The following is a 13,931-nucleotide window of genomic DNA, read 5'->3' as shown; positions in this document are numbered from 1 at the left end:
TATGGTGCTGCCGAGAAACTTACGTTCCATGCCCACAGAACAATTGTAATAATCAACCTGGTAAATGACAGCCAATCAGCTGGCCTTGCACGAGTTATAACAGTATATGAGCTTTCCTAATTTTGCCCTTGTCGTAACGTTAGGACATCGTGTCGCTGAGGTCGGCACCGAACAGCAGGAAGACAAGTGAGGACATTGGGCTTGTCAAAAAATTTTATATTAACATATCAGACTTTTAGAAAGTTTTCCTTCCATGCTGTGACTTCAACCTTGAATAGTGGGCACCACCGAAAGTAAACCCCCTCAAGTAGTTTGACAATAGACGTAAACTGTCAGATGAAGGAGACCATGAAGCGAACACAACCCAGACTTCCCATCCCTCCACCAAGTAATCAAGTGAGCTCTATGGAAAAGACAGCATCGGACAAATCCAATGGTTTACCGCCATGATTTGGATGATGTCAGTGTCCATATGGTGCAGATAAAAAGTGCCGCTCACACATCCATGCAAATATATCAGTATAGCACAAAGCAACGCTATAACAGCACACTCTAAACTCCATGTGGCGATATTAATCCGGCCTTCACTCTCATATGTCTTCATGCACAGGTACGTGAAACGGTTATACGTCGGATGGCGGCATGTGCCATCAGACACAGCATTTTCTGCAGTATGTGCAGGTTTACAGGACGTACAAATTATGTTACCCCATTCATTATACGCCATGCCCAGCAATAAATGAGAACTAAACTGCAGCTGCCGACTACTGGAAAGTGATTTCTATAATAACCGGAGGAACTGTTAGGGTATGTGCGCACGTTGCTTTTTACCTGCTTTTTACCTGCTTTTTTGCTGCTTTTTCTTCCGCGCTGTTTAATGCCAAAATGAATGTGTTCTTCTATTCAAGCAAAGTCTATGGGAATTTGGGTTTCTTGTTCACACTATGTTGTTCAAAATGCTGCCTTTTTGAGGCAGAACTTTGGTCAAAAACTCAGCTTTTCAAAGAAGCAACATGTCAATTGTTTTTGCCATTTGGGTTTTGCACTGCAAAGCTGAGTTTTTGACCAAAGTTCTGCCACAAAAAGGCTGCATTTTGAACAACATAGTGTGAACAAGAAACCCAAATTCCCATAGACTTTGCTTGAATAGAAGAACACATCCATTTTGGCATTAAACAGCGCAGAAGAAAAAGCAGCAAAAAAGCAGGTAAAAAGCAGGTAAAAAGCAATGTGCGCACAAACCCTTAGAATAAAAAAAAACGCTGCGGCCGCCGTAAAGCCGACTACTCGAGATTACAGCAGTGCTATTGACTATGCAGCTTTATGATCATCAGGCTTCTGCCTCCTTTATACTGATGGACGCTGTAAAATAAAGCGCCTTCATCATAAAGCTGTCGTGGTAATACTGGGGCCGACTGCACCAGAGATGGAGCCGCAGACGCATCCCTTAATGGCCTGGTACCGGGATTCCTGACAATAACGGTCGAGTTGGCATATAGCGATCGTTTCATTAGGCAATATTGTACATGCTGCCAGCACCGGCGGCCGGCGCGCTTCACTCTTCACTCTACACATAATGGGATGTTTCTTTTTGTTCTTTGTCTCCCGTAGAGTTCTGTTATTTATTTTTTTTTGCTGGGAAAGTAAATAATGAGGATAGAAAACCAGTTTCTAAAATTTAAAGGGACACTAAGGCCAATGCAGGTGAATGGAATTCGTGGCCACATGCAATACATTATACTAAAAGGTGGCTCAAAATCTCAGATTTTTTTTTTTTATGTCTGTCAGATATTTTTTTCAGATTGGGAAAAAGGGGGTCGGGCATCCTAAACTCAGCATGCCCAATCCTATCTAAGGCTAGGTTCACACTTCCGTTAAATTGTATCAGTCACAATCCGCGGCTCTGGTAAACATCGGAATCCGTTTGGCGGATTCCGTTGTTCCATAGACTTGTATGAGCGGCGGATTGTGACTGATGATGCTGCGTTGCATCCTCCGCCTGATCAGTCGCAGCTCACAGGAACGCAGCTTGTAACGTTTTGTGAGCAGCGCAATCCGTAGGATTTCGCTGCGCATGCTCTCTCTGGCTCCCTGCACACGTAACCAGGATACACATGGGGTTACCAAGCAATGCGCTTTGCCTAGTTACCCGATATTTACCCTGGTTACGTGTGCAAGGAGCTAAGCGGTGTACGCTGGTAACCAAGGTAAATAACGTGTGCAGGGAGCCCGACACTTCCCCACTCGGCTCCACCCCCTCCCGCACTCCACATGTATGTACACACACACACACACACACACTCACCTGTCCCCAGCCCTGCAGTCCCCGGCACTGATGTCCTCAGCACCACGGCCCCGCTCGGCTCCACCCACCCCGCACTCCGCCCCCCGCACACAACGGAGTTCAACAATGAATTCTGTTCTTTGTCATCCGTTGTACAACGCATGTGACTGATGCAAAACAACGGAAATGTGAACCTAGCCTAAGGGAGATTTGTCAGTGCCAGAGATGGCTGGCAGCGCCATATTCCCCTTTTGCCATTGAGAACACCTGGATGCGCCCTGGGGGTGTCAGGAGGGATAGCTTAGATTTTGACAGGTCCATTGTCTTTTGTTCTGATTTCCCAGCAGCAGAGATGGCAGAAGGATTGCCCAAGCCACAGAAGATAACCCCACATGGCGACAACTGGCCATTATGTATTGATATGTCCTGTATGTGCAAAGCTATTTCCACTTTTGGAGGGCTCAAACCAGAATCCAATATATCCATGCAGAAGAGAACAGAGAATTTGTGTGCAAAAGGTGGCTGTGCGGCTGCAGCGATTTATTATCATGGCAGGAACAGAAATGATAAAGTGCGCTCTGACCGCCGACTGCCACATTGTGTCGGCATTCGCGTTCAGAACGGTGACCCGGAACGGATTAGGACTGTTAATTACTCTGCTTTTCCCTGATCTGGCTGCAACATTCTGCATATAAGGGAATAAAATTGCTTCCTATTGAGGCCTCTATGTGCTGGGGTGTCAGAAGATGCTTATCGGGAAGAAATGGAAATGTGTTCAGAGCAGGAGAACATCTGAGGGATTCTGTCCAACTGTGCACACAGCGCTCAGCCAAAGCCAGAGAAGGAAAAATGGATCTTTCAGATACAACATAAAAAAACACAGAACACAAAAAAGGTGAAAGAAATCAAAAGTACCTGCAGCTGATAAGACGCCGGAGAAACAGCTGCATATACTTTAGATTTCTCTCTATGTATTTTTTTTTTACTTTTTCATTTGATTTATTTTATTTGATCTTATCTGCTGCAAATCCTGCACTGGCATCAGCCGATTTACATTAGGTCAATTAGTTACCCTTATACCATTAGGTAAACGGGATTTAATGCACCAAGTCAACAACAGACCACGAGCTTCCATTCGGAGGTAGAGCTAAGACTGGTTCCATTACAAATTTCCCCATTATGTGTTAGCGAATCATTAAAGAGTTATTCTGGTCTTCCATCTTCAGGAGTATACCTCTTCTCTTCCTCCCTGCTTCCCTGGGGGCGGTGCACTCCTGAGGATTGTCAGTTCGAACCAGAAACATTTGCGTACCGTTGTCCCGAACTGTGTGCTCTCCAATGCTGCAACGAGAGGCAGAGCGGAGGAGCGCAGGGGCATGGGAGCTGGGTGGATCCAAAGCAAAGAACATGCACGCATGCATCTTGCCTAGGAAACCGGCCACCACTGAAACTGCAGAAGTGGCCAGTAACCAAGGCAATGAGCAGTAAAGTATAGAATTACAACATCCCTTCATTCTTGAGAACAAAAATGACTTTAAGAAATGGTAAATTGCAAACTTGCTTGTTTTTAGAATGACTTTCTACGCCATTAAGATGAGACAACCCTCTTAAGACCAATAATACAAGACTAAATCCGATTAGATGGATACTCTCTTGTATAGGGATAGCAATGGGTTAAACTGATAAGTCAATGAGAAAACACGCCAATGTCTTATCCCAACGCTGGTGGTCTCCAACACCCACTGTTAGCACAGGTGCTTGAAGAATCTCCAGGACGGTAGAAGACCACTCCATTTTATTGCTTTGGCAGGAAAAGACTTCTAGAAAATATACTGGACCTTCCAAATAAGACGGCTGAATATTGAGTGTTAGGCCGGTTTGATATGTGCAGATTAAGGGGAACCTGTCACCACTTTTTTGCCCTATAAGGCTACTTTCACACATCCGGTTTGAGCCCTGCGGCTCAATCCGGCTGTGAAAACTATGCAACGGATGCGGTGAAAACACCGCATCCTTTGCATACGTTTTTACATGCGGCCGGTCCGGTTTTTTCCGGTTGCGGCATGCTACTGAGCATGCGCAGTGGAAAATACCGCATGCGGCGACCGGATGCGGTTTTTTCCGCATCGCGCCGCATCCGGCCTCCATAGGGATGCATTGAAAAATGCGCCGCAGCGGCCGGATGCGGCGCGATGCGGTGTTTTTTGCCGGAGCAAAAAACGTTGCAGGGTACGTTCGATCCGGCCGCCGCATCGGCTAAATCTGCCGCATGCGGCAAAAACCGGACCGAACGCAAGCCCCTACGGCACAATGCGGCACTAATGTAAGTCAATGCAAAAAAAACCGCAATCGGCGTTACAAAAGCCGGTTGCGGTTTTTCTGCAGAACGCCGTATTGTGCCGCAGAGCAAAAATCCGGATGTGTGAAAGTACCCTAAGCAGCGGTCACCACCACTGGACTTATATACAGCATTCTAACATGTTGTATATAAGAGCCCAGGCCGCTGGGTATAACATAAAAAAACACTTTATAATACTCACCTAGAAGGTCGCTCTGGTGCACAACAGTCGGATGGGTGGCGAGGTTCTCTGGGACCGGCGCCTCCCCATTCGGTCATCTTGGTCTTCATTATTCTGAAGCCGCGACCTTCTAGGTGAGTTGTATAAAGTGTTTTTTATGTTATACCCAGCGTCCTGGGCTCTTATATACAGCATGTTAGAATGCTGTATATAAGAGCCCACTGGTGGTGGCTGCAGCTTATAGGGCAAAAAAGTGGTGACAGGTTCCCTTTAGGCCTATTTCACATGTTCGTGAAAAACCACGCACGTTTTTCACGGACGTGTCAGAGGTGCGTTTTGCCCTCCGTGAGCCGTATTTATGGCCTACGTGTGTTCTCCGTGTGTTATACGTGAAAACACACGGAAAACGGGAACTTTATACTTTATGCTCACCTGTCCCTGGCGTCGCTGTCCGTGGCGCTGATCTTCGGTCTCCGGTCCTGCGACTCCCCGCTGCTGCAGCTTCCGGCCGCAGTGAAGTGAATATTCAATGAGCATAATGAGCGGCGGTCGGCAGCAAGTGACAGCAGCGGCAGAGACAGCAGGGCTGCAGAAGGTGAGTAAAGTTTTTTTTTTTTAATTTTATCAGACAAGTGTGTTTTCTCCGGCGCGTGTCACACGGAACACCTCCGTGTGGTCTGTTTGCGTTCCGTGTGACACCCGTGATGCCTGAGAAAAACGGACATGTTGACGTGTGGCGCACACAGACACACGTATGCTCCACGCGTACACACGGTCCATGGCAGAACATGTACGTGAGCGCAGACCCATTGATTTTAATGGGTCTACGTGTGCCCGTGTCTCCAGTACGTGAGGAAAATGACCAAACATGTACCGGCGACAAGGACGTGTGAAAGAGGCCTTAAATGGTATTGCCGTAGTTTACTCAAATGCAATCTTGTAAATATTTCTGCAATAATTAGCATGTCTTTTTGGCCCATAAGATACGATAAACTGTCGCATTGTGAGGTCACTGCATAGGCCAGCCTTAAATGGCCCAAATTTACTTTGTAGAATGAACCTAAAAAAGTTTTGGAGCAGGTCATTATCCCACTTCAAAGGGAGGAAAGGTAAAAAGAACCAGGTCAAAAGGTGGGGATGAGTATAAATCTCCTGGTCAGGAGTCCCATAGAGAGGAGTTCACATTCCCCTACATTGTAACTCGCCACTCAAGACATCTACCAGTCCGACATTGTGGTGAGTTTTACTAGAACTCATATTTCAAGGAAAGAAAGGATCAAACTTACAAAAAAGATCAGTTTATAAGCAGCATGAAAACAACAATAAAGCTACGAGCTCCCGTCATCTGCACAACAGCATTTAACATCTTGAACTTGAAGTAATCATTTTTCTTGGAGGTTTTGGCATACCGTGCCGGAGGAATGTTGGCCGGCTCCTCCTCGCCACGCTGCCTCTCTTCACTTACGCTCCAGGGCATTCATTTCTGCAAAGCACTTAAGGACTTGAAGACGACAGGACTATATGACAGAGGGTGTATATGCTTTTTTAAGAGATTTTCTTGAGTGGCATCAGCTAGGAAGCTGCACTAACTCTGAAGCTGCCATCCTCAAAATGAAGCAGTATCTTGCAGAAAGATCTATTATTTTGGCATCCACTTTCCCTATAAGACCTAGATCATGGGCATAGCCTCTTCTTATCTTCATCTGTAGCTGGTCAAAGAGCTTAACGTTTATAATGATCAGAGATTTCCACACGATTTATTGGGCATAATGATGTTTATGGAGTCTGGCTGACAACACGCAAGGAACTGAGGACCCAACAGGCTGAATTTTCATGTGCCGAATGTCTTGTGGCCGTGCTAGTATTCTGATAGTTTAGTATCTGAGGCTTTTTGGTGAACAAGATGCTTTGGAGATAAGCGTGGCCCGAGGTGACTGGCAGCAGCTTATTCCACTTAAGACCATTTGCATGATCAGTGGAGTCTGCAGAGTATGGGGGGATTGCAGAAATATATATCTGGGGTGTATGATCACCTATTAGACCAAAAATGGAAACCTGATATCTGCCATTTATTTAACTGGAAATTAATTAAAAATAATGGAAGTTTATTATATAATTATTAAATATATTATTATTATATTAAGTGCTTTGCAATCCTTCCGAGGTGGCAGCTGCTACATCCCGTGACTAGAGGAGTCATGAATGACACTTGGGCAGGTTCCTTGTCATCTCTCAGATGATACATTGCACGTCTGTATAAGGCTGCATTCACACATCCGGTTTTTCCTGTGCGGCACAATCCGGCGCTTTGCAGAAAAAACGCAACTGGGTTTTTTTTGCCGCCGGTTGCATTTTTTTTTGCATAGACTTACATTAGTGCCGTATTGTGCCGCATGGGCTTGCGTTTTTGCCGCATGCGGCAGATTTAGCCGATGCGGCGGCCAGATGGAACGTTGCCTGGCACGTTTTTTGTCCGGCAAAAAAAAAACCGCATCGCGCCGCATCCGACCGATGCAGCGCGATTTGCAATGCACGCCTATGGCAAAAACCACATCCGGCCGCCGCATGCGTTTTTTTCCACTGCACATGCTCAGTAGCCTGCCGCAAGCGGCAAAAAACGGATGGGCTGCATGTAAAAAACATATGCAAAGGATACGGTATTGTCGCCGCATCCGTTGCATAGGTTTTAGAGCCGGATTGGCCGACTCTGCTAAAACCGGAGGTGTGAAAGCAGCCTAACAGCAAATGCCACAATGTCTCTAAAGTCGCCGGAGATTACACGGCACGCTGGGTTTCAACCTCACCATTGAGAAGCAATGCAGAGAAAGCAGCATGAAACTGAAGAGGGTGTCTGCTTTTGGTATTTTGATATTTGACTCCCCAAACCATAAGCTAATGATCACATAGTGCCCCCTACCCCCACTGCATAGACTCCCAGTGATCAGCTGTAATCAATGGGAGCCTGGCAAGTGTTCACATTTACTGCAGCGCCCCCACAGTAGAAAAGAAGCATTGCAATCAATAGGTTATTCATGAAGTGCACAAATATGTAAAGTCCTACAGAGCAAGAGATGCACTTTAGGGTATGTGCACACACAGCGCTTTTTACCGCGTTTTTGGGCTCAGAAATGGATGACTTTGCTTTCCCAGCAAAGTCTATGACTTTTCATTTTTGCTGTCCGCACACAGCTTCTTTTTAAAGCTGCGTTCTTGAAGTGAAAAAAAAAATGGACATGTTAATTCTTTTCTGCGTTTTGCTGCGTTTTTCCACCCATCCGATGCATTGAAAAAACGCAGCAAAACACAGTGGTCAAAAACGCAGCAAAACACACTAAAAAACGTAGCAAAACGCAACCAAAAACGCAGCGTTTTTGCCGCGATTGCATTTTTGTGCGTTTTTAGCAGCCAGAAACGCAGCGTTTTTGATAGAACAAAAAATGGTTAGGTGCGCACATAGCCTAACACCCTCATATAATACGGGAAAATTGATTTCTAAATCAGACGGCTCTATTCATTTTTCTCCGCTCTTTGGGATCAGTTCCAATGCTCCTACAAATAAAAAAGCAAAAGGAACGTCTTTCCTGCACATGTTTGTTATTTACACAGTAATGTATTTGGAAAATTATCAATAATCAAAAAAAATTGCAAAAATAATCCAAAGGTGGGGGGAAAAAAACATAGAGGCCGATGAATCTGAACTGATCTAATGTCCTCGCGTAACTATTCCCTGCCACTTGTGTCCGCTCCTGACTGGTAAGCAGAGATGAGGAGACACAGGCAGCAGGAATCGGATACTGTGGCCTAAACCCTTCTAAAAATCGCAGTCTAGAGGCTGAATTTAAAAAGGCCACAGAAAGCGAAGCATTCAGCCCTGGAAAAGGAATGGCCGGACTGAAATAGATCTCCTCATTTAGCTGGGACTCTGCTAAACAAGCAATCAATCTCTGCAACAGAGAAATGCAGTGAACCGGACACAGGCTCTGTGTGCACGCTGAGTATTTGGTTGTAGAAATTTCTGTACCAAATCTGCATCTCCTGGCAGAAAAAATGCGTGTATTTGGTGCATTTTTCATGCATTTGGGGTGGAAAAACGCTGGCAAAAAAACCACTTAAAGAATGGACATGCTGCAGTTTATTTTCTTCTGCAAATATGCAAGGGAAAAAAGAAACGTGCACAAAACTTCAGCATTCTCATTGACTTTGCTGGCGTCGGGATTTGCATGCAGTTTTGTGACAAATCTGTACTCAAAATGCATTAAGGCAATGAAAACGCACATAACCTTAGCACCTGTGCACATGTATTAGAATTTGGTGCAGAAATTTCTGCACCATTCTGTATCTCTTGGCAGCAAGAACACAGCGGCAAAAACTTGGGGTGTTGAAGTGTTTTCATTGAAGATTTTTCCCATTCACTGAATGGGTGAAATCTGCAGCAAAAACGCTGAAAGAATTGACATCCTGCAGATTTATTTCTGCAAGAACAAAATAGTCAACATGGACCCGAGACGATTCTCATTGACTTTGCTGGCATCAGGATTTCCTTTAGGATTTGTGATAAATCTGCACTGAAAAATGCATAAAAAAATGCTGCAAAAATGTAACATGTGCACACAGCCTTACAGCGGCACAATGCTAGAGGCGCAGATATATGAAGCGTATGGGCCCTGGGTGGAAGCTGAACGGTCCTATGCCAGGCCTGCAATCTTCTCATAACCGCAGCACAATGAATTCCATACTGTTTGTCAATGAACGCGTTGCTTGTTCCTCAGCCCTTCCCTGCAGGTTTTTTCCATTTTCCTTTTGGACCTGAGTATTATGAGAACATAACGGCTTTGTAATCATGCGCTATTGTTTATCAGCAGATGGTGCAGAGTATGCATCACATCTACACTGTACAGCACCACAAGGCACAGCAAGCAGGGCAATCATCATTAGAATCATTAGTAAGGACCCATTAGGTTATGATTCCAAGGACGGGTATACAGGACGCATATACAATTGGACCCACCGTAATGATCCGATTATTATCATTTTTCCACAGTGACTGTTTTTCTGGTTTCTACCCAAACAAAATATTCCGGTTTATGAAACAAGACAGAACAAATCCCTAGAGCCGAGTCAGAAATTTGCTACGTTCTTCCCTAAAGGCCTAGCTCAGATGACGCCAATAATAATCTAATGTGCACGTGTATAAAGAAGCTCGGACCGAACTCTGCCCCATCCTTGGTTCACGATAAGCGACAACGAAGTATTTGGCAGCCACTTATCCCTGTGTCCACATTCAGAGCTTTGTATGGTAGAGTAGGACGAGACGGCTTTCGGCCTTGGGCCCCCCATAATAATAAAAAAAATATATATTATTTCTATAACATCAACATATTCTGCAGCACTTTACAATACACATTAGGTAAAAGTCGTCTCAATTATTGACTTTCTAAGGTGTTTGGGGGTTCCTATCCTCAATGCTTTGAGATAATCTGTCAGCGGTTCTCATTTAGTTGTATATTGGGCGGCACAGTGGCTCAGTGGTTAGCACTTCAGTCTTGTGGTGGATCAGTGGTTAGCAATTTAGTCTTATGGTGGATCAGTGGTTAGCACTGTAATCTTGTGGTGGCTCAGTGGTTAGCACTGCAGACTTGTGGTGGCTCAGTGGTTAGCACTGCAGTCTTGTGGTGGCTCAGTGGTTATCACTGCAGTCTTGTAGTGGCTCAGTGGTTAGCACTGCAGTCTTGCAGCGCTGGGGTCCTGGGTTCGAATCCCACCAAGGACAATATATACAAGGACTTTGTATGTTCTCCCAGTGTTTGTGTGGGTTTCCTCCGGTTTCCTCCCACACTCCAAAAGACATACAGATAGGGAATTTAGATTGTGAGCCCCAATGGGGACAGTATTATGATATATGTAAATGCTGTGAGCTGCTCCGAGTCCTTGGAGAGGGGTGGCATACAAGTTTGATAAACATCTGCAGTTTTGCCTAAATTCGGCATAGACAATCACCACCAGCTATTACTATCATATAATACCATTACAGTAGGAAATACGCTAATAAAGTCACCCTAAGTGCACAACATAGAGACCTTCCCCTATTATCAGTGCCCCTATCATCTGCCAGAAACCAGTTAAATACTGGGAGTGTAATTAGAAAGCATTGTGCTAAAGGGATCTGACACGTCGTCACAAGACTCGCGCTATTATGGGACACCAGCAATGCACGGCTCCAAAAATAAAGCAAATTTCCCGCAGTATTGTCTTACTAGGACTCCATATATTTATACAGCCATCTGCTGAACACCACATATCTGTCCAATATAGAAACCCGCAGCTCCCGGCGCTGTCAGTCCTGTTGGGGGTGGAGGACGGGACTTTGAGGGTTAATAGCTTATCGTCGCCATTACCGATACATCGCTCTACAGATATTCCTGGAAACCAGGTGTTTTGTCAAAGGACGAGTCCATGCACATAAATTACTGAGCGTCACATGGCAGGAGGCTCCTGCATCACCCGGGATTACAGCAGAGATGCAAATATTTAGGGCATTATTGTTACATTGAACAAAGAAAAGAAACTTCAAAGTAAATATTTCCATTCCCAGCAGGAAGATGGAAGCACCGAGAGGAGGGGGAGCAGCCACCGACACCGACCGCTCTATTGTCATTGTGTGAGGTCTACACTCATCCTATGGAGATCTGCAATGCGCATACCCCAGCACCACACCGCTGCCTGGACCCCCCATCTGCGGGCAGGATCCTAACAGCCACAAGGACAAATGGACGGGAGTGTGAGGAGCGCTGCTCCACAGGGGTTAGGCTGCTTTCACACATCCGGCTTTTGCTGAGCGGCACAATACGGCGCTTTGCAGAAAAAACGCAACAGGGTTTTTTTGCCGCCGGTTGCGTTTTTTCCACATAGACTTGCATTGGCGTCGTATTGTGCTGCATGGCCTTGCGTTGTGTCCGGTTTTTGCCAGATGCGGCATATTTAGGCCATGCGGCGGCCGGATGGAACGTTGCCTGGCACTTTTTTTGTGCGGCGAAAAGACCGCATCGCACCGAATCCGGCGTGATTTACAATGCAAGCCTATGGATGCCGTATGCGGTTTTTTGCACTGCGCATGCTCAGTATCAAGCCGCATCTGTCAAAAAACGGACAGGCCGCATGGAAAAACTTATGCAACGGATCGGGGTTTTTTTCGCCGCATCCGTTGCATAGGTTTTTGAGCCGGATTGATTGATTTTGAGCCGGATCCTGCCCAAGACACATTTCCATATAGTCTGCAGGTTCCCCCGGACCCGGTAATACCGGGGTGATGGTGGAGCGAGACGGCACCAAATGGGGCATTCAAGGCCACCGCTGCCATAACATGAAATAAATGCCCCAATAATCAGATGCTGATGGCAGCCATCATCTCTGTGTCTATAGCAACAGAAAAAGCAAGGGTTCACGATCGGCCCCAAAACGCTCCAGATTTAGGGGGTTTTTTCGGTCTTAGTCTCTGGGGAGAATTCTGGACGTCTGAGACCCCTCCTCACCATGAGGAGACAAGTAATAGGAAGGGTGTCAGAAAGAAGGAAACTGAACTTCAATGTAATCCTGGAGGAATCGGTCTGTAATATCCGGAAACATCGGATCAGATACAGAGGAGAACCTCGGGGCTCACCCCAATATAAGCCCCAGGGAGCAGCCGGCGGCCAGCGTCATCCTGGCATGGAAAGGGTTACTGTGGGGCAGAACCCAAAACCGGCAGCTGATGGCCACATCAATCCGGCAATGTCAACACTAATACACCAGAAGCAGAAATAACCAGGGAAAGAAGAATGGAGAGAAAGAAGGAGAGAAGGAAGGAGAAGATAGCGAGAAGGAAGAAGAAAAGGGAGATAGAGAGAAGAATGGAGAGAAAGACGGAGAAGATAGAGAGAAGGAAGGAGAGAAAGACGGAGAAGATAGAGAGAAAGAGATCAGGAAGGAGAGAAAGGAGAGAAGGAAGGAGAAAAGGAAGGTAAGAAGGATGGGGAGAAGGGAGGGAAGAAAAGGAAGGAGAGAAGTTATATTTCTATAACTGTTACTTGTTTGTATATGATCCTCCTGAATTGTAAAGCGCTACGGAATATGTTGGCGCTATAGAAATAAAGATTATTATTATTATTATTAGGAAGGGAAGAAAAGAGAGAAAGAAGGAGAAAAGGAAGGAGAGAAGGAAAGAGAAGGAAGGTGAAGATATAGAGAAGGAAGAAGATAGGGGGAAGGAAGGTGAAGATATAGAGAAGGAAGAAGATAGGGGGAAGGAAAGTGAAGATATAGAGAAGGAGGAAGATAGGGGGAAGGAAGGTGAAGATATAGAGAAGGAAGAAGATAGGGGGAAGGAAAGTGAAGATATAGAGAAGGAGGAAGATAGGGGGAAGGAAGGTGAAGATATAGAGAAGGAAGAAGATAGGGGGAAGGAAGGTGAAGATATAGAGAAGGAAGGAGAAGATGGAGAGATGATAGATATGGGGAGATGCCACAGATAGAGGATTCCTGCAGGCTGATGTCGCCATGGTAACCGTCCCCTGCTGAGGTGACCTCCGACCCTTCACCTCCCCAGAATCCCCCATCCCCCTCACCTCGGGCCGCCAGTGCAGCACACACCAGTCCGGTGACGAGCAGCAGGCAGGCCGGGGAGCACCGCCACATCCCCGGCATCTTCTCCGCCCTCCTCCCTCGCTCCGGGAGCTAAGAACAACCACACGTCCCTCCCTCCTCCTGTGCCTGTGCTCCGATAATCCGGGAGGGTGAGTCCTGCGCTCCGCGTGCTCCGTGCCCCCCTCCTCCTCCTCCGCCGCCGCCTCCTCCGCTGAGGTCCGGTACCCGGTGCGGAGCTAAGATGGCGGATGCTGCTGTGAGAAGACGTCTCTGTGTCTGCGAGCACCGCGGAGACCGGCCCCGCCCTCTGCCACACCCACCAATCACTGCAACGTTTGCGTTCCACGTTCTTGAAGACACGCCCATGTCAAGGGCTATCCGGAGCTGCTATTGGCTGCCTATGGAACGCAGGATTTTCCCGCCCATGATGGGCTGAGGTGCTATACAAATAGCAGGTCCGCCCTCTGCCTGAGGGGATGAGATGGGGCAGGTTCAGTGATGGGCGGTGG

The 13,931-nt window shown here is 46.5% G+C and overlaps 1 protein-coding gene across 4 annotated transcripts in view; it reads right to left on the bottom strand.

The window, feature by feature from the left end:
* Positions 1-13,703, bottom strand: part of CLSTN1 (calsyntenin 1) — a 171,630-nt gene extending 157,927 nt beyond the window's left edge. For 3 of the 4 annotated variants that reach the window (XM_075328272.1, XM_075328273.1, XM_075328275.1), the window contains exon 1: positions 13,404-13,702. In XM_075328272.1, coding sequence (XP_075184387.1) covers positions 13,404-13,482 — 79 coding nt within the window. In that variant the 5' untranslated portion in view covers positions 13,483-13,702. Of the gene's footprint in view, positions 1-13,403 lie in introns of all 4 variants that reach the window. The other variant, XM_075328274.1, reaches the window with a different exon arrangement.
* Between the last annotated feature and the right edge of the window lie 228 nt (positions 13,704-13,931).

The sequence above is a fragment of the Anomaloglossus baeobatrachus genome, chromosome 11 (genome assembly GCF_048569485.1).
Source record: "Anomaloglossus baeobatrachus isolate aAnoBae1 chromosome 11, aAnoBae1.hap1, whole genome shotgun sequence".
Classification (NCBI taxonomy): domain Eukaryota; kingdom Metazoa; phylum Chordata; class Amphibia; order Anura; family Aromobatidae; genus Anomaloglossus; species Anomaloglossus baeobatrachus.
Note: the sequence above shows the minus strand (reverse complement) of the source record. Positions and strands in the feature narration are given on the sequence as shown.